This window comes from Bufo gargarizans, chromosome 4, assembly GCF_014858855.1.
Source record: "Bufo gargarizans isolate SCDJY-AF-19 chromosome 4, ASM1485885v1, whole genome shotgun sequence".
NCBI classification, from domain to species: domain Eukaryota; kingdom Metazoa; phylum Chordata; class Amphibia; order Anura; family Bufonidae; genus Bufo; species Bufo gargarizans.
Window position 1 is genome coordinate 402,210,605 of NC_058083.1, and position 21,177 is coordinate 402,231,781.

The 21,177-nt window shown below is 45.0% G+C and overlaps 1 protein-coding gene across 1 annotated transcript; it reads right to left on the minus strand.

The window, feature by feature from the left end:
* Positions 1-1,224: 1,224 nt before the first annotated feature.
* FAM89A (family with sequence similarity 89 member A) lies at positions 1,225-20,113 on the minus strand. The gene is made up of 3 exons (XM_044290192.1): positions 19,847-20,113; positions 16,021-16,305; positions 1,225-4,517 (listed from the first exon to the last, which is right to left on the minus strand). The coding sequence occupies exons 2-3, from the start codon at positions 16,267-16,269 to the stop codon at positions 4,254-4,256; spliced, it is 513 nt and encodes a 170-aa protein (XP_044146127.1). The 5' UTR covers positions 16,270-16,305; positions 19,847-20,113; the 3' UTR covers positions 1,225-4,253.
* Between the last annotated feature and the right edge of the window lie 1,064 nt (positions 20,114-21,177).

The window sequence follows — 21,177 nt, forward strand, 5'->3', positions numbered from 1 at the left end:
TTGCACTGGATCATAACGATCAGTTGTTGGAAGGATCGCGTACATTCATTGACCAGCGTAAACCTGTGTAGGAAGCAAACGGCAAAGAACTTGCTAATCTGTCGTGTCTTTTATGCGCAGACACAGAAATCATTCGTCAGCAGTACATCCCATCGCGTAAATAGGTATCTGACATTGATAATACAAAGGGCACGAGAGGGAGAAAGACAAGCGATTGTGCAAACTAGAACTTTAATAAAACATATAAAATGACTTTCTAGGTTATCAACAGATAACAGTCTGTCCATGTAAAAGGGCCTTTAACATCATGCAGCTGATGTCAGAATGTACGCTTATCTGAGATCTCCCAAAACCTTCTGTCAGGCCATTGATGAAGCCTGCCTTATCCATTTGCTCCTATCACGGACTACCCAAGACCCTGGACAGATAAGGCCCAAGGGTTGTTGTAGTTTATTTATTTTATACACCTATATGGCGCTCTTATATTCCACAGCGCTTTAGCATCACGCTGTCCCCAATGGGGCTCACAATTTATGTCCCCTATCTGTAGGTCTTTGGGGTATGGGAGAAAACCCACGCGGACAACATACAAACTCCATGAAGATGTTGTCCTTGGTCGGATTCGAACCTAGGCCACCAGCGCTGCAAGACACCAGTGCTAACCACTGAGGCACCGTACCCACGTGGTAGTTATCAGTATTGTACAATTGCTCATACCTGGTAATTTTCCCATTTAAAATATGCCACCAATCACATGATGATCTATTACATGGCAGATAAAATTATGGTTTGCTGACAGCACATCACCCTATGTAAACATGGATGTACTGCCAGAAAGCAATCTGTCTGGGGACCAGCTGTAGTGATCACTCATCTCCAGAGGGAAGATGATTGCTACAGGTGAATGCTCCTCTCACCTCTGCTCACAATCAGGCAAGTATCAGGAATGTTCAGTTTGTCCCTGGTAATTGCCTGTACATCCACCCATGTAAAAGGGCTTTGAAATACGTACATTTCTATGTTGCTGCACATTAGAGGCCTACAAGAAAATGCCGAGGGGTTTCAGTATCAAACCAGATCGGGTGTCTAAAACATGGGAGGTGGGTAGAGAAAACATGGAATTGAAGTGAAGGTTTGAAGAATTCTTCATCAGGAGTTGTAATGTCACCTACTTTACAGCCCCTACGAATGACTTAACATTGAAACAAATTATGGCAAACAATGAACTATGACTTTACTTTATTAGAGAAAATGTACGATTAACATTTCTAAATAAATATACATAAAATAAATGCAATGTAACAAAATGTCAATTTTTTTTTTTTTTTTTTTTGCTCAGCCGATTGCAGAAATGTTGAGGTCCTAAAAACAAATGGATATTTCTATGAGCCAGGCTCAATGTGCAGACTTTGTGCAATTATGTGTTTGTCTATAACACAGATGGAGTGGATCATTGTGATATGGACGTGTGCGGAACAAGCGCATAACGGAACCAGCACACGTTACAGGAAAGTGCGTGAGGAAAATAAGAGAGACACAAGAATACAGCAAGCAGCATATGAGTTAAAGTGTCCTACAACAGAACATTAAACACTGCTTGGAGGATGCACAAGAAAATGAACTGAAGATGAGCGGGCCTCTAAAAATACGTATAGGAGCAGGCAAAAAGTGGAGCCGTTCTCCACGTCTACCGCTGTCCAGATACGGTTGGATGGAGTGATCAGATCGGTTGTAAAATCTCCAACGTCTCTTTGTATTTGTTTCTATACAGGAGGCCCACCGAATCCTCCACAGCATTATACAGGTGCTAATTAGATGCCTAACACATGAAGAAACAAAGACCTGGAACACAAATCCACTGAAAATACAATATCAGATATGGTGCAATTCGTGTGAATAGACCCTGCTATATGTATGTGCGCTTAACAGTTCACTTCAAAAGGCAATTAAATGGGACATTTCTGGGTTACGCACCCAAAGAATGTCGCGGATGGAGCAACATTATATTCTGCTTTACAATAACTTTCTAATCTATGTCCTTAAAAATATATTTACCGAGATCCTGCCATAAATATTTTCTGGTAACTCGCATGTGAATTCCTTCTATAGGTGAATTGAAGAATAATAGTGAAAGCCTTTCTGTGCCCCGTCACCAACAAAGACATGCAGGAACAGCAGATCTCTAGGAGCGTGACTGATCTGAAAGTTGTGACTGAAATTGCAGAAGATTTTACATTTTTGGTTGCCAATAACAGGTAGGCACTACTCAGACAGTTTATGGTAGCAAAAACACCCCTACACAGTCCCCTGAATTTAGGCCTTTAGATTTTGGTTAGTATTTTTCATTCGTGTTTGTAAACCCAAAACCAGGACTGGATCCGAAACATGGAAGACATGCGTATCAGTCTGTTATAGTTTTTCTCTCTGTAGGATCCACTCCTAGTTTCGGCTTACTGATGAAAAATACTGACTAAAATACAGCTATGTGAAGGTGGCCTAAGGGGGTCCTTCAATTAGGAAGGGCCATGCCCATATGCACTACAGTATTAGGTCAAACATACACAAACTAGTTGAATGCGAGGAACTCGCAGCATGTCAGTGAGAGGTCCCATTCTGGCCTCCCCTCCTCTGATTTATAATGCTGTGTAAGGGCGGACCGCATTTGCGGATCTGCAATACACGAGCACCATTCCGTGGCCATTCCGCATCACGGAGTACTTTCGTAGTGCTTCCGTTCTGCACCGTAGCTCCGGATTGGGAGCACATGGACGGAGCCCGCATATTGCGGACCCACTGTTTGTGGGCCGCAATACGGCCATGGCCGGGCAAAGTCTGTGTGCATAAGGGCCTAATGCTGTGCAATCCTGTCAGAGGAGAGGAGACCAGACCAGGACCTCTCACTGACACACCCTTTGTTGAGTTCCCCACATTCAATTCGCTTGTGTGTCTGGCCTTAGGGGATATGAACATCTTAGAGGGGAGCAATTTTGGTTTTGTGATCACACAACCAAAACAGCTCTGTGGAGTATGTATTAGGCCTCATTCATACTTCAGTGAATCAAGAACGTTTGCTGTACCCATTGATTTTAATGCATCTCTGATGCAGACCAAACAGCCCATGAAGTGTATCGTTCCGTGAAAAAAAAAAAAACACTGACAACATGGATAGCATCTGTGTTCCTACAGACCATTAGTGGGAGACGCTCTGGAAATTAAATTTTCAGCCTAGAAGATTCCGTGCGAAATCGATGACACACGTACCAAACACAAATCCTTCACGGACATCTTCACAGATGGATTTTCCATGGACGTCAAATGGACACGGAAATGTGAACCAGGTCTCATGGTGCATTCTATCGACATGGATTAGAAAGGTTGTCAGACCAGTAAAATATTTAAAAAAATCCTTGGACACCCCCCAGGTTCCTCACTCTTGATACCTCTCAACACACAGGAAAACTCTTCTTGTCCAATCACTGGCCACAGCGATGATCCACATCAGCTGGTGACTGGCTGAGCAGTCACATTCTGGGTGTTGAGAGGAACCAAGATGTAGAGATTAGCTGGAAATCATCAGCCAAGGAGTAGCAGGGAATCTGAGGCAAGGATCACTTTTTTTAGGTCAGCTTTCAAATACATTTTACAGGCCGGACAACCCATTCAAGGCCACAACCTATTGACTGTCTCCACTGACTGGTTATTGCTACAAATTCTACACACGCAAAGCTCCTGAAATTGAGTGTATCCTGTGACAAATTAAAAATGAACCAAGCCCGTCAATTAAACCCATGTGAAGAAAGTTAGTTGTGAATTCCTTCTAGTCTGTCTGAGGCACATTCAGACATTCAAAGATGAGCTCACCACTCATTCTCAGAAATGCAGGAACTTCTCCTCGGCACTTCCTGTAAAACTGATAGTATAAGTCATTTGTCAATGAATGATTTAAGGCAGATGATGGAAGCCTGTATAATTCATGTCCTATTACTATGTAGTCTCCAGCGCTACTCATAGCATATGCTTTTATAAAAATGATTTCCTCTCTTATAAGTGCTTTTGGATGTTAAAGGCACTTGGACAATGTTCCACGTTGCTTACAGCATTATCACCACCAGCAATGGTGGGCCAGAACAGAACAGTCCTTATAAACGTAAAAGAAAATGTTTAAATGATAAGAAAACACTTCCCAAGAGAAAAAAACTCCTGGGAAGCATGCTTAGAAAAATTCAGGAGATGCCTTCCTGATGCATGGCAAATTAAATATTCTCCAATATCCAGTCATCGTTAGAAAGAGGAGGTACTGAGAGAGTGAGGTTTCCTTCAGAGTCTTCCCTGGCACCTTTATGGAGGGCACCAGCTTCTTGATAATACTCTTCCTCTTCATCAAAAAATCCATTTTCCATGGCGTACGTGCATTCTGCACTGGAGGCAGCCTGGCAAGCACCTTTATATTCCTGGATGGATTCATAGAGTGAATACAACTGACAGAGGAGAGACATGTCAAGCTGTCTCAACCCAACCTGAGAAGACACAATGCAACAGAAAACCTGTATTAGATATGGGAAACGCACAAAATCTCACTTCTATCACAGAGGTTTTTTTCCTTTTAATATAGTAACGTTGGCCATACACAAGATACGGTAAATCCAAGGTAGTAGGTAACTGCAAATATATCTTACACATTGGAAAGGATTTAGCAAAACTGGTGCAAAGGAAAATTGGTGCCCAGCCCATAGCAACCAGACTCCACCTTAAATTTTTCAGCGTTCCTTTGGAAAATAAAAAGGTGAAATTCAAAGCTGGTTTTCCCTTGCACCAATTTTGATAAATCTCCCTCAATGTGCCCAAAATCTGTCTAAAAACTGGCACAATTTGGCGCATCTGGGGTTTCTACCCTTCTTGCTGACAAGCTCGACAAGAGAGGCTTCACATGAAAGGGGCAGTGTCTAAGATATGCCATTCTGCACTAAAATTCTGGTGTAAAAATCTGTCTGAGAGTAAGCCACTCAATAGTTGATAGAGTCAGACAAAAGTGTCTATTCCTGCACCACTGCAATAAATCTGGTACAGGTCTATCGGCACCTGCACTGCCTATAAATCAGGCACCCTAAATTTACACTATCAATAGGATTAACAAATCTGGGCCACCGTACTGGATTTTGGTTGGTAGGTAGTCACCCATAACCTAAAGTTTATGGTATAATTATTATACAGTATAACGTCTCCTTGTGGCTGCCCCCCCATACAGTATAACATCTCCTTGTAATTTTTTCTTTTAAAACGGGTATTTATCGCGATATATCGTTAACGCAATACATTTCTTAATATCGTTATCGTCTGAATATAATCGTCCGGCCTCTGAACCTCCGTCCCCTTTAAATATCTCTTACCTGCAGACCTCAGATCAGAGGGCCATTTCCTGCTTGATCTGCATGCCAAATTAAGCTCCGCCCCCTCTACGTTCATCACACATGCAGAAAGTTCTTGCTAGAACGCATCCAACTTCCTGTGACGTCATCGCAAGCGACGAATGTATCGAGTTGCGATGAGGAGCGCTCACAAGAGCGAAAGAACTCTGAGTGTCCGGTTAGCACATGGACCTCCACGCCTAGCACGCAGAGCGGGAGATAAGGAGCAGGGTCCCCTACCAACAGACTGCCCAGCACCTCAGAAACTCAAATAGGGAACGGGTGCTGCCTGCTTCCCTGATGTGGTTAAGGCATAGAAGAAATAAATCCAGCTGCCTCTGCCTGCCTTCACACAAGCGGACCCATAGAAACTGCCATGAGGAATAACCCATCTCCCATCTGGAGGGGAAAAAAGGAGAAACCAGATGTAGGCGCCACCCCACTAATGTGTACAGTGTAAAGTGAGGACAGGTAGGGACCGACAATGGTGATATAAACAAGTATATATTTATATATCTCTTAACGGTTGTATATCAAAAGAAAGGTGTTACCACCTGAAATCCAGTATTAAAAGTAAAATCATTATAATAAAAATTGTGAACCAAGGACTCACTTCACCAGGGAGGTGCTTTGTGGGATAAGCTCAAGACACCCACAAAAACGAACCTCCCTCGCCTGGATCGCTCGTAGTGTCTTAGGAAGAACGGCAGTTCCACATCTTGTACCTCTGGTGTAATCCTTTATTGATATCACAGGCTCAACGCGTTTCAGGGTATTATTTCATCCCACTTCATCAGGAGCAGTCACTCTCCGATATCGCAAAAACATATATAGGAGTGCACTCCACATATACAGCCATGACCGGCAGCCTTCTCCTCCCTCACCCTCTCAACATTGTCCTTCCTTCTTCTAGCGCCCTGCGGTTATTCTCTAAACATCCCTGGCTTCTTTTCAGGAAGTTCCCTGACTAACACTTTTTTTCTTGAATTGTCTTCCTCTCCTCACTCCCATCTGGAGGGACAGGAAGACACTGAGGAGGAGCCGGAGGAGGGTCAAATTTTTTCTTCCTGTCCCTACCTGGATGGAGGCGGGTCATCTCTCATGGTATGCCGTCATGGAGGATGATGAACTATACATATGTGGCATTGTTGTAATCTTACTAAACACAGAATGAAAGAAACGGGTCAGTTTTACCATCTAGGGAAAGCTGTATATAAAAAAATAATAGTTTTTATCGATTTTGTATCATTCCACCCTATTTGGAATTATTTTTTCCCGCTTCCCACTACATTGTAAGCCATCATAAGGCTATATAAATGGGGGGGTTATGGCTTTCTAAAGGCTGCGAGTAAAAAAATAAAAATAAACAAAAAAAAAAAAATACCCGGTCTTGAAGAGGTTAAAGAAATGCTGTTGCATATGCATATTGATTTTTTGCCCATGGAACGCTTTTACCCTGGTATCCACTTACTACCCAGACAATTACATCAGTAATTCACATATTGACTTCTGGTTTGGTCTGCAATAAACGCTAAAGAAAAAGATACAAGATCTAATCAATTGTGACAGATGACTATTTAGTAATGTCAAATAAATTCGGATGGAGATACATTTTTAATGTCCAATGGTAACTTCTATTGCTTAGCAATGTGAAGCCTATGGACATATACAGCTGTGTTCACATTTGCATTGTGAACCTCCATTGTGTTTTCTACAAAAAGACTAGCCCGACCAGGCACCGCGGGGCAGTTTAAAAGGGAGTTTGGTGTTGACCGACTCCCTCTGTGTTACCACATGAATTCAGACCATTTGAGGGCACTGCTATTTTGTCTGGCAGTGTGCATAATAAAATAACCCCTAGTAGCGGCTCAGGTGTGCATTGGGTGACAACAGCAGATCGCCATCAAGCTGCCATTGAGAGATTCTCCTGGCACCTGTCATCCATGGCTGCACGTTTTCAGTTATATCAGTCCCATGGCTGCCAACTGTCCCAAATTTGCCGGGACTCTCCCCGATTTTCAAAAACAGTCCAGGCAAAATTGCGCTGTCCTGGTCCGAAAATTGTGTGTTTCTGGGCGGGGCTTATATGCCCCAATTTTACCTGTCCCTCACCCAGTGACAGGCCGCTTACAATGCTTTCTCACAAGGACACCGTCACATTGCGTCCGGTCACTGAAGAAAAGGCTCATTTCTTGCTCTTTTTTTTTTTTTACTTCGGCATAGAGGTAATCAGGTTAAAATGTAATTGGGTAAAGTAGAATCATGAAGAGGGCTAATTAGGGAGTTTGGTGGAGGCGCTATTTCAGTAATATAATAATAAAGTAACTTAAAAGGGGTCGTCTGAGTGAAACAAAAATTGCTTTAATGGCAGGAAAGGGTTTAGAAATAATAAAACAAGTTATGGGTTCAAGCCGCTTTTGCTCCAGCACCGCTGCTCCAATTCTCCTGGCTAGGCTTTGGTTACATGGCTTCCGTGGTAGTGTTCCAATAGAATAGTACGTGACCACTGCAAGCGAACACCACCATCAGTGGTCTTGTGCCAGTGACTGGCTGCAGCAGTCACACGTGTTGTATGGGACCTCATCACTGGAAAAAGGAAATTATGTCATGGCTGCAGTGGTGGTGTTCTCATATATCTCACATGATCACTGTGAGCACTCTCTGCCATCAGTGGCGTCGTGTCATATACTACTGAGGCTGGTGACTGGCTGCAGCGGTCACATGTGGTCTATGGGACCTCAACACTGCAGAAAGGGAATTATGCCATGGCTGCAGTGGTGGTGTTCTCATATATCTCACATGATCACTGTGAGCACTCTCTGCCATCAGTGGCGTCGTGTCATATACTACTGAGGCTGGTGACTGGCTGCAGCGGTCACATGTGGTCTATGGGACCTCAACACTGCAGAAAGGGAATTATGCCATGGCTGCAGTAGCAGGGAGCATCAGAGTGGTGGCGCTGGAGTGGGTTTGAACCAGTAAGTATACCTTCTTTTATTATTTTAACAGCTTCCCAGCCGTTTAGCAAGTTTCACCTTAATTTGGACACCCCTTTAAAGCCCAATGATGGGAGGGGAATTACCCATAGGCCCCTTGAAAAGAATAAAACCTACAAGTCCCAAAGCCTAATGACCCTTATGTGAAAGGCTCATAAAGCCCTGGCGTTCCAGATGACAGATTCCGATATGTGCACTGCCAGCTGGGTGAGGGGTGTGCGGCATGACTGCACTACAGGAAGCCAGGCTGGGAAAAGATTTTCTTTGTAGGGGAGCGCCTTTATTTTACTTCAAAGTGTTACACATGAACGGGATGAGTGAGAATACAGGGACCAGCCACCCCCCTGTGACAGATTAGGGAATTGCATGATTACCACTTCTCTAATAAATTCTTTACCAGAAGGGATCCATAACTGGGATTGCAGAACTCAAACTACCCATCAAATGCAGGTTTACATGGAAGGGGGAGTTCACATCTCCGGGATTTTTCCATTCTTGTGAGAAGAACATAAAAAATAAAAAAAATTCTATCAAAAAAGGGATCCATGCACATTTGGCATGAGCAATTTCTGCCTGAGATCTCTCCCCCCACCCATTTAAAAAAAAAAAAAAAAAAAAAAAATATAATACATTTATTAGATATCCACATGACCAAAGTAACCTGAACAACTATCCTAACAGGTTATTCTGGGTAAAATATGCACAGTGTGAAAAAAGCAATATTGTCAAAAATTGCACTTTCTATATTTGCAGTGCAAAAAAATATGTAGATTACAAAGTAATCAAGATGTACTCTCAAACAGCGCCAAAAATGCAATTTCTCCTGCATAAAACTAGTCCTTATACTGCGATTTTAATCCAAAAATAGTTATGGCTGCATAAACATGGAACACCCTTAAAACTTAACTTTTAGTATCTACAACAATAGCTACAAACCCTCCAACACAAACCACATAACAGTAAAATAGGAAAACAAGATGGAAGAGATACTCTGCCATTCCCGGGTACTCTGCCATTCCCTGCCTGTGCAAAAGCGGCCTGATCTAGTTAGGGGGAGCTCACATCACCATGATTTTTCCATTTTTCTGATCAGACAGAAAAACAAAAAGAGAGAGAACGGATCCCGCAGTACTTTAAAAAAAAAAAAAAAAAAAAAAAAGTACTGCGGGATCCATTCTCTCCCTTTGTTTTTCTGTCGGATCAGAAAAATGGAAAGATCATGGTGATGTGAGCTCCCCCTAACTAGATCAGGCCGCTTTTGCACAGGCAGGGAATGGCAGAGTACCCGGGAATGGCAGAGTATCTCTTCCATCTTGTTTTCCTATTTTACTGTTATGTGGTTTGTGTTGGAGGGTTTGTAGCTATTGTTGTAGATACTAAAAGTTAAGTTTTAAGGGTGTTCCATGTTTATGCAGCCATAACTATTTTTGGATTAAAATCGCAGTATAAGGACTAGTTTTATGCAGGAGAAATTGCATTTTTGGCGCTGTTTGAGAGTACATCGTGATTACTTTGTAATCTACATATTTTTTTGCACTGCAAATATAGAAAGTGCAATTTTTGACAATATTGCTTTTTTCACACTGTGCATATTTTACCCAGAATAACCTGTTAGGATAGTTGTTCAGGTTACTTTGGTCATGTGGATATCTAATAAATGTATTTTTTTTTTTTTTTTTTTTTTACTTTTACGTAATTTATCTGCAATAAACTGTATCTTATGTAAAATAAGTGCTTATTATTTTTGCAAGCATTTTTCTTCTGCATATTTTTAAATTCCATTAAGAAACTCCTATCTGAAAATTATTTCATACTTCTAATGTATTAGCATACTCCTGTAAGCCAATACACTATGTTCTGTACAGCACAGGCAGTGGTTAGGGTAATACTACTGTGCCCCATCAGGCTTGCCCAGCCTCTGATCAGATCACTGGGATCCAATTAGAGGGGGAAATGCCCTTTGATCATGCCGCAGAGACAGACTTAAGCAATAAAGGGTTAACGGCTGGATTCAGAGCTACCTCTGATAGAGCAAAAAGCTGCTGTTAGTTACAATTGGTTTGTAGAGGACGGGTGCTCACCGAAGTGCTCCTCTCCATCTTAAACAGCCACGACAAAAGACTGAGCGGTCAATAAGAAGGGGTTCTCCAGTAATAACATTTCCTATGTAGGGGCAGCCTGCCCTACTAAGCTAAGGATTCATACTTACCTGCGACCTGCCATTCCGGTCCTCCGCACTGCCTCTGTGTCTTCATGATCCGGTCCCCGCAGTGGTCAGCATGGTCTAGGTCACAGGCTTCAGCAGTGATGTGGCTACAAGCAGCACATCCCCGCTGAAGTCAGTTACTGGTTGCAGCTGAGCATGTGACCATGACCATGCTGGTCCACAACATGGAGACACTGAAGGCAGGGCAGAGGACTGGAGCTACAGGGAGCAGGCAAGTATGAAACCTTAGGCCAGTGGGGAAAGTGGCTGGCACTTAGTAAAATCACCTGCCGAGGTGGGCCACCGCTGTGGCATCCGATTTCCTTTCCTGTTCAGGAACTGGAGAGCATCAGGCACCAGAGCAGAGACGGCATGGTAGCAGATCGGTTAGGAGAGTATAATTGTTTTTCATTTTTAACCCATCCTGGTCCTTTTTACAAAAATGTTCCCCCACCCATACTAAATAGCAAACAGCTTGCATGCAGGCACGATATATGGGCAGTTCTGCACATTGTCTCAACACAATACACTAAAAAGCTAAAAAAATTGACAATAGCAGGACATATCCTACTGAATGGTAAAACAATTAGGTCACGTATACTACGGATATCCCATCGTTTTACTGAAAGTGGCTCACTTGACTCTCACAATGCATCTGTGCAGGAACTCGGGGAGAAAATGTGCAAATCCTGTCAATGCAATGCACAGGATACAAGTGTGGACCCTTCACCGCCCTGTCACCCACCCATCATAACACTGTGCTGCCGACCTGTGCCACGGTGGTCCTGACAGAGATTTCACAGCGTGACACCAGGATATAAGCAGATTGTTAATCATGCTCTTAATTAACTATTGGGATTTTAATAAGCCTTTGCAATGGATGCGTCATTCTCATCTCCCAATTATATGGGTGGCACTTGGCTATCTTGAGCCGTTAACGACCTGGCACATATGTTCCTCATAAGAGCCCGTGGATAAAAATAGCAGATCCTGTTTCTCAATCTTCTTACTCTACCTAAGTCTCTGGCACTGGGCTTGACAGCCGTCTGTGAACAATAGCTCTACCTTCACTTTACTGAAATGATTCATGCGTCTCGTGATCCGTAATACAAGGGACTCGGCCTTATAGGGTTTACTATTCCAGGCTAAGACCTTCATCCCACTAAATTACTTGGTAGTAACCACTCAATCTGAGAAGCAAGAGACACAGGTTTATTGAGAGTAGCACAAAGAAACATTCTGTACTTCATGGGATGACACCAATGCAAAAATGCAGAAACGTGGAGATTATAGAGATTATCCAGGAATTTATATTGACGACCTACAGTCATGTGAAAAAATTAGGACACCCTTTGAAAGCATGTGGTTTTTTGTAACATTTTTAATAAAAGGTTATTTCATCTCCGTTTCAACAATACAGAGAGATTAAAGTAATCCAACTAAACAAAGAAAACTGAAGAAAAGTCTTTTCAAGATCTTCTGTAAATGTCATTCTACAAAAATGCCTATTCTAACTGAGGAAAAAGATAGGACACCCTCACATGTATTCCCTCTTAAATTGGCTCAGATCTCACACAGGTATATCACACCAGGTGCACATAATTAGTAGATCGTTACTCTGCATGTTGAATGAGGCTTGCCCTATTTAAACCTCAGACATTTAGTTTGGTGTGCTCCTGACTGTTGAAGTGAGAGTGAGCACCATGGTGAGAGCAAAAGAGCTGTCAGAGGACTTCAGAAAAAAGATTGTAGCAGCCTATGAGTCTGGGAAGGGATTTAAAAAGATCTCAAAAGATTTTGAAATCAGCCATTCCACTGTCCGGAAGATAGTCTACAAGTGGAGGGCTTTCAAAACAACTGCCAACATGCCCAGGACTGGTCGCCCCAGCAAGTTCACCCCAAGAGCAGACCGCAAGATGCTAAAAGAGGTCTCCAAAAACCCTAAAGTGTCATCTCGAGAACTACAGCAGGCTCTGGCTACTGTTGATGTAGAAGTACATGCCTCTACAATCAGAAAGAGACTGTACAAGTTTAACTTGCATGGGAGGTGTGCAAGGAGGAAACCTTTGCTTTCCAAGAGAAACATCGAGGCCAGACTGACATTTGCCAGAGATAAAGTTGACAAAGACCAGGACTTCTGGAATAATGTTCTTTGGACAGATGAGTCCAAAATTGAATTATTTGGACACAACAGCAGAGGACATGTTTGGCGTAAACCAAACACAGCATTCCAAGAAAAGAACCTCATACCAACTGTGAAGCATGGAGGTGGAAGTGTCATGGTTTGGGGCTGCTTTGCTGCAGCAGGACCTGGTCAGCTCACCATCATAGAATCCACGATGAATTCTACTGTGTATCAGAAGGTGCTTGAAGAACATGTGAGACCATCAGTTGGAAAATTAAAGCTGAAGCGGAACTGGACCATGCAACATGACAATGACCCAAAACATACTAGTAAATCAACCAAAGATTGGCTGAAAAAGAAGAAATGGAGAGTCCTGGAATGGCCAAGTCAAAGTCCAGATTTGAATCCCATTGAGATGCTGTGGGGTGACTTGAAAAGGGCTGTACGTGCAAGAAACCCCTCAAACATCTCACAGCTGAAAAAGTTCTGCATTGAGGAGTGGGGTAAAATTTCCTCAGACCGATGTCGAAGACTGGTAGATGGCTACAAGAACCGTCTCACTGCAGTTATTTCAGCCAAAGGAGGTAACACTCGCTATTAGGGGCAAGGGTGTCCTATCTTTTTCCTCAGTTAGAATAGGCATTTTTGTAGAATGACATTTACAGAAGATCTTGAAAAGACTTTTCTTCAGTTTTCTTTGTTTAGTTGGATTACTTTAATCTCTCTGTATTGTTGAAACGGAGATGAAATAACCTTTTATTAAAAATGTTACAAAAAACCACATGCTTTCAAAGGGTGTCCTAATTTTTTCACATGACTGTATATCAGATAGGTGGGAGTCCACGATGAAGAGGAGCGCTGCAGCCTCTTCCTGGCCCCTGTGACGTCGCCGTACATCGGTCACATGGCCTATAGTTACAGCTCAGCCCCATTCAAGTCAATGAGGTTGAGCTGCAATACCAAGCACTGCCACTATACGACCAGAAACAGCTGATCGGCAGGAGTGCCGGAACTCAGGTCCCCGCCGATGACCTGTGGATAGGTCATCAATCTTTCCTGGACAACCCCTTTAGGCCCCCTGAGCCAGAGTAGTAGCCTCAAAGGGCTGCTCATTTTTGAGCAAGCCAAGATTTGTTAAAAAATGTGCAACTTTTTGCCTGCCACGCTCGCCACCATGTGGAAAAAGCCAATTTAAGACTACTAAGGCTCCATTCACATGTCCGCAGAATAGGTCTGCATCTGTTCCGCAAATTTGCGGAATGGGTGCGGTCCCATTCACTCTCTATGGGGCAGGAATGGATTTGGACAGCACACAGTGTGCTGTCTGCATCCGTATTTCCGGAGCGCGACCCCGATCTTACGGTCCGCGGCTCCGGAAACCAATAAAACGTGTCCTATTCTTGTCCGCAATACACTACGGACGTGTGAATGGACCCTAACAGTAGTCTTCTGCTGTATGTCACATTGGAAATCTACTCCAGCTCCCAGCTGGTGTAAATTTTGGATTAGGGTGCACAGACCTGCCAAGAGGAGGCAAAATTATTAAAGGGCTGTCTCACTTCAGCTAATGGCATTTATAATGTAGATAAAATGAATACAGGGCACTTACTAATGTATTGTTATTGTCCATATTGCTTCCTTTGCTGGCTAGATTCATTTTTCCATTACATTATACACTGCTCGTTTTCATGGTTATGACCACCCTGCAATCAATGAGTGGTGGCCGTGCTGGCACACTATAGAAAGAAGTACCAGTCTATGTGAGCTCCCACGATCCTGACTACCCGAGAGGCCGACACTTTTTCCTATAGTGTGCAAGCACGGCCACTGCTGCTGGATTACAGGGTGGTGGTAACCATGGAAATGAGTAGTGTATAATGAATCAAGCCAGCAAAGGAGGAAATATGGACACCCATAATACATTAGTATGTGCCTTGTATTAACTTTGTCTAGATTATAAACTCCATTTGCTGAAGCGAGACAACCCCTTTAAGGGGCCATGAGCTTCTTGGGCACATCTTATGCCACCACAAAATACATTAGAAAGGCTAGTCTTGATAAAAGTCCTCTCATAGTCTCTGTAGTCCATCTTCCAGACATTTACAATCCAGTGAGGCGTCCCAGTAATCTAAGGCCTCATGCACACGACAGTATTTTTTAGCGATCCGTGTCCGTTTTTGTTTCCGTGTGTCTTCCTTTATTTTTGGAGGATCTCCAAACATGAAGGAAAGTAAAAAAAAAAAAAATCTAAATTTAGTTTGCCATGCAAATGATAGGGAAAAAAAAATAACTGATGCGGATGACATGTGTGCATCCGTGTTTTTTTCATGGAATCCATTGATTTGAATGGGTCCACGAACCATTGTCCGTGAAAAAAAAAAATAGGACAGGTCCTATTTTTTTTCACGGACTGGAAACACGGCCGACAAACGGTGAATTAGCCGAGTTTTCCACGGACCCATTGAAAGTCAATGGGTCTGCAGAAAATCACGGAAAACGGAACAACGGACACAACAACGGTCATGTGCATGAGGCCTTAGGGCGAGTTTGTCGACTAGGTAAAATAAAGCTTTCTGACATGAGTTGTGTAAAACTGCAGGAAACCTGCATCATTTTGTGGCAGTTTTGCAAAAATTGTGAGAAAACCATGTTCTGCCTACAACCTGTGAAATTATCGTCAGGCCAAGTTCATGAGCAGCAGATTTGTCGTAGAAATGTCTGCGACTAAAAAACCCATTCCAGAATGCAGTATGTGCTTGGATTTCAGTTCTTTAGACACATAGGGCAGCCGCAGAAAGTTCTGCAACAAAACTGCCGCTTCGGAATACGCCCCTGAAGGTCGACCACGCCGAAATCCACAGCAGCAACACCCAGAACTAATTGTGTGGATTTTGCTGCAGATTTCACCCAATGTGTTGCAAAGGTGAAATCCAAAGCAGATATCTACAACATAAATTGACATGCTGCGGGTTTAAAGAGGCTGTCCAGCTTTTACTACTGTAAGTGATGGCCTATCCTCCGACACCCCGCTGAGCAGCTGTTTGGGTGTAGCTCCATCCTTACTGTCCCCAAAAGTTTGGATCGACGGTGGAGACATTCTTGTGGAGATTCGGCAGTGTCCCTCACTATAGGGTCACTTCAGAGCAGAAATCTAATGAGATTACTAAACACTTGCACTGAAACCATCTCATACATAATCAAGTGTGTAGGGCATTAACCCTAAATGCTTGGTTATTATCACAGAGGACATGTATCTGCCTGCATGTAGGCAGTAATGGGTTAACTCACCATTTCTTTCCGAAGTAAAGCCAGAGCTGCGTCTAAGTTTGGCGGCTTTGGGTGAGCTTGAGAGCTGCCACTTGACCCTCCCCGGCTTAGGTCATCTTGAATGCGAGACTTCTGCGCGTAGACTCTCTCCAGGTCTCGCCAGCCTGACCCTCCACTTGAGTTTAGCAGACCACTAAGGCTCTTTGGCAGAGGAGGCAATCCCTCCATGCAAGGGGTCAACGGAGCAACAGCTGTGTGGGACCCACTCATCACTGATGACAGCAGGAACGGAGCCAAATCTTCCTCCTAAAAAAAAATCAGACATTGGAAAAATATTAGATGCATTGAAGGTACATCATGGTCACAAGGTAATATAGATGTGAAAAGAGCATAAGAAAGCTGTAGTACTGCACAGCCATGTAATAACTGGGAAGATTATAGGGATGGTCACCACCGCCGGCACTCAGGAATCAGGATGAATGAGCTTCTACAGCTGGTCACGATGGGCATCTAGAGATTTAGCATGACTGAGAAGACACGGTCTTAGAAAGACACAAGCCAGCGTTATAGACAGAAACCCAAGGAGAGCTTAATCTACCAGGTTAGGCTAGTTTCACCCTAGCGCTAAAATCTTCTAGCAAAGGAACAGCCTGCCGGAGTTTATGGTATCTGGCCAGGCCCATTGACTAGAATGGGACCTGGCTGGGATCCGGCCTGTTTCCGGAATTAGTGCTGGGATTTGGCAGGACAAAAAACAGTGCTTGCAGTGGTTCTTGTCTGGCCGAATGCCGGAAACAGGCCGGATTATGGTCAATGGGCTCCAGTGGGGAAAGGTAGTGTCGGGCTATGCTGGAGGTGATGAACTCTGGTTGACCGTTCCTCTGCTGGAGGATTTTAGCGTTAGGGTAAATTAGACTGATTTTTTCTCATAGTTGTCGGGCACAGTCCTTGTGGTGCCTCGTTCCAAACAGATCCTTATCTCATGAACAGTACCGCTGGCAGCTGCTTCACTCTCGGTGGACTAAAGATAAGACAGTTGGATTTCAGCATGCCTGATCCTTTTGTGTCTTGAGTACATAAGCCGCTGCTAGAGGTGTATCACAGCAGGAGCTTACTCTCCTCTACTCGACCTCAACACAAGTGTCAGATCGCTGCTGTCTGACTGACAGGCATCTCATGTACAGCCAGCCTTAAAGGGGTTGTGCGGTGTCAGGATAGGTCATCAATATCATATAGGTGGGTGTCCGACTCCCGGACGATTAGCCGCTTGAAGAGGACTATCTTTAGTGTTTACCTGCCGTCTTCCTTGTAGCAGAGGTGCAGGGCAACTACAACTGTCCCATTCACCAGCATGCAGGTACACACTGAAGGGCACAACCAGCTGATCGTGGGCGTTCTGGGAGTCAGACCCCCTGCCCTGAGGATAGGTCAGAAGTATCCTAACGCTTTCACCTAGGGATTGTTTGAGGATAGATATTTTATGCTCACATGGGGCAGTCACATTTTCCATCTGGATCTAGCAGTGCGTTTCAGTGGTGGCAAATCTCATCCATCCCAGAACCCACACAGACTGACCCGTGGTGCGGACTCTAAATCTGCAGCATGTCAAATTAGGGTGCGAATTGTTAGAGCGGATGTCACCCTTTACAATGCATCGGGTGAAATATACGGACTTCACTGTGGTTTTTTTCCCGCTCTGTCTGGACGGACCAGAGACGCTTGGTGTTGGATCACTCCCAACGTTGTACCTCCAGAGGACATTGCTGTAGACTATATATCTCGTGGTCACGCTTACGCACAGACAGTACGGTACAACGTATGCATTCCAGGAAGGCAGACGGGTGCCATATGCCGTTTAGGCTCCTTGCTTCATAAAGTATGTTGTTTTTGGATGTAGCTCAATTTCCTAAAAATAGCTGTGTCTTTGGGCAGCGTTAACGGAGCAAGAGTATGCCAACCCTCCCCAATTCCACATACATGTTATTACAGGGGGAGAGGGAGATAAGCAGCCGCCAGACACCAAATCTAAACTGCTTCTCATTTCCCTTCTGTAGGGGGTAACGTCAGTCATCTGCCAGTCTCTGTCTAAAATGACATGCAGCACATTTCTGAAGGGCTCAGCTGACCACTGACGTCATCACCATCGCCGCGCCAATGTCACCGACGGCTCAGAGCCCTGAGTGCAATAGAAAAACATTATTGCTCTGCTGGATTTATTTCAGACTGGCAGCTCAGGAGGGGGTGTCCTTTCTGCTGCAGCGGAAGGATGGAACAGAGCACGTCACGTGCTTCCATCTCAGTACGCAGGACAGAAAAATTCGAAAAAGAGCAAACAGCAGGTGGCGCTATACAGATGGATATCAGTGGATAGATGTTTAATTGCATGCAATTACAAAAGGTGCTGGTTAGAAAAGTAGAATATTTTTCGCGGGAAGACCCCTTTAAAAGCCCCGACTTGCAGCTGTCACAAAGGTCAGCATCACTACGGCTCCCAAGGTGGATGATCAGTCATTTTCCTCCCAGTGTCGGACTGGGGTTCCTTGGGCCCGACCCCTGTATCACTAATAAAGTCTAACAGGGTTTGAATAAAAGAAATAGACCGTGGATCAGCAACGTTTAGCACTCTAGCTGCTGTGAAACTACAACTCCCAGCATGCACACTTCTGTGAACGTAGGATTCTGAGAGTTGTAGTTTTGGTTGCCGATTCCTGAAATAGACCCTAGTAACAAGTAATTGGCCCCAAATAGATTTCTTTGTCCTAGACCTTTAGGGGCCACCATGATATCAGAGCATGGGACCACCGGAGGATGCTCCGGTGGGCCAGTTCGACCCTGATAGCACCTCACATCAGGCTGGATTTGTGCCATCTCCTGCCCCGCCCTGCAGGCTGTATACATAATAACCCGATTGCTGGTCCTTCCACTGACTTCCATGGATTTCCATGCAGCTCAATAGGTGCATTCAAGGAGAAGCGGCGCCTTCTTTTCCTCGGATACTCAGCAGCATGAATAATAGATGCAACGTCTGTCTGAGCTCGCTGCGGTCCTCCTGCCTGTGACATCCCGGCGTACTGAAGAATCCTTCCCATTGTACGGGCATGAATAGCAACTCCCCAAAAAACTGAGATCCAGACAAGAGGCAAGCGTACTGCGCCTTTAAGCTCGTTTTACGGAATCCGAGTCACGTAAGGTTAATATAAGAGCAGTAACCTCCAGGGTGGGGATAAGGGAACGTCTGGGGAATATCACTAGTTTTAGACTGGGCGGCCGTTTATAAAGGGCAAGGACACGTCCAGGACAGCCATGGGCGCCGCCGTCAGATTAATTATTACCGGAAGGGTCATTCATAATGGGCACATTGCTATAAAGGGCGCGACCTCATCGCTGGTGGGTACTATACCAGAGCGGGCAGCACTAACACGAAGAACGTGTCAGTGATTACTGCCGCCTCATACTCTGAAGCCCCCAGAATCTATTACATCAGCCCCCCAATCGTCCCACTAGCTCGTCTATTCAGAAATCTGGCGCCATCCATAGTGATGCCCGCCTAGTCAGATGCGGTGACGTTTCACGTATAGTGACATCATGTGATGTCACCAGGTAAAATATAAAGTTGTTTTTTTTCTTTTGTTTATACAACCCCTTTAATTTTCTGTAAAGACTACCACCCCCAACATTTCACAGGTCTGACCATCCTGGTATAATCCCCTTACAATTATTATTAGTGGCTGTCCCTATGGGTCACCTCCTGCCCAAATCCACTCCATCTATGGTCAGCAGCGGTCTGTGGACCTGCTGCCAGCCCCAGCAGTGTGACCGGAGGCTACCCCACACAATGGGCACTCACAGCTCCTCTCGGACACGGCGGCGGCTGTGTCAGGTCCTCGGGCCGTCTGCTGTCATCCCCCGGCTCGTCTCCTCAGCGTCCCCCGTCCTGCGCTCTCCGCCCGCCGGTGTGTGGAGCACAGAGCTGCTGATGTGTGAGGTGGGGGAGGGCGGCGGTGTGTCTCCTCAGCTGTGGTGGGAGGGGGTTTAGCGGTTGGTGCAGGGAGGAGGAGGGGAGGGAACACCCAGCGGCGGCCTGACAGGCCCCGTGTGCACCGCGCAGCCCCCATACACTACTATGGGGCTGGGGGGACTGGAGGCGGCACCCTGGCCACGCCCCTCGTGTATAGACCACGCCCACGACACATGCCTATCATCTATATGTGTATCTATAGAGCCATAGTCATCGCATAGTGCTTCAATACAGTGCCCACATAATGCCAGTGACCAAGCTTTAATACCAGAAGTGTAACTAGTAGCTCTGGGGTCTAATGAGAAATCATTAATAGGACCCCCCCACCTATCATACTTTATTTACTACTGGTCCTCATACCCTTAGGGGTCTCCTCTGTAGTAACACCGGATTATACAGTGCTTCTCCTCCCTGAAGGGTTACTGTAAGGGCCAATAAACCTCTCCTCCAGGAGCCTCGCCGGCTCCATTTACCGCCATCCTCCTGCTTGATGGAGGACCATAGCGCCAAAATATTGGTACCTTCATAATATGCTCCTCTGGCATCAAAGACTGTAACGCTGTACCATTCAGGGTACCAACAGGGGCGTAGCTATAGGGGGTGCAGAGGTAGCAGTCGCTACTGGGCCCAGGAGCCAGAGGGGGCCCAAAGACCCTTGTGCCACATAAGACACTGGCATTATAGAAAGTGCATACTGGTCAATTTACCCCTCTGGCTGGAGGGAAGGGGTTAGATTATGAATTTGGCATGAGGGGGTGCCCTTTCAATGTTTGCCCCAGGCAGCAGGAAGGCTATGTGCTCCCCTGCCCCTTGCCAACAAGCACTGAGGGACGGGGCCCAAGCTGAACTCTTGCACCAGGGCCTATGAGCTTATAGCTATGCCCCTGGGTACCAATATGCATGCCCTCCCTTAGCAGTTGGAATCAGCACAGAGCATCAAAGAGAACATTCACGTTGTGGTTTACGCCGCTGGAATTTTGGCGTGGACTCTGTTCCGAAATTCCAGCAGAGGCCACATGTTGTCTGCCTCCTATTCTTTCCAGTGGCAGGCAGCGATATAGTCCAACTATGACGGCAACGAGAAGGCCCACGTCCCCTCTTCACATGGTGGGCTGACAGATACCATACGAGGCTGCGGCAAGTGTCTGCTCGAGGTTTAA

Excerpts from the sequence above, each read along its gene's own strand:
- FAM89A (XM_044290192.1), bottom strand. The coding sequence starts at position 16,269 with ATGAGTGGGTCCCACACAGCTGTTGCTCCGTTGACCCCTTGCATGGAG. Across the intron at positions 4,518-16,020 it reads CTTTACTTCGGAAAGAAATG|GTTGGGTTGAGACAGCTTGA; the intron begins GTGAGTTAACCC and ends GTGTCTTCTCAG.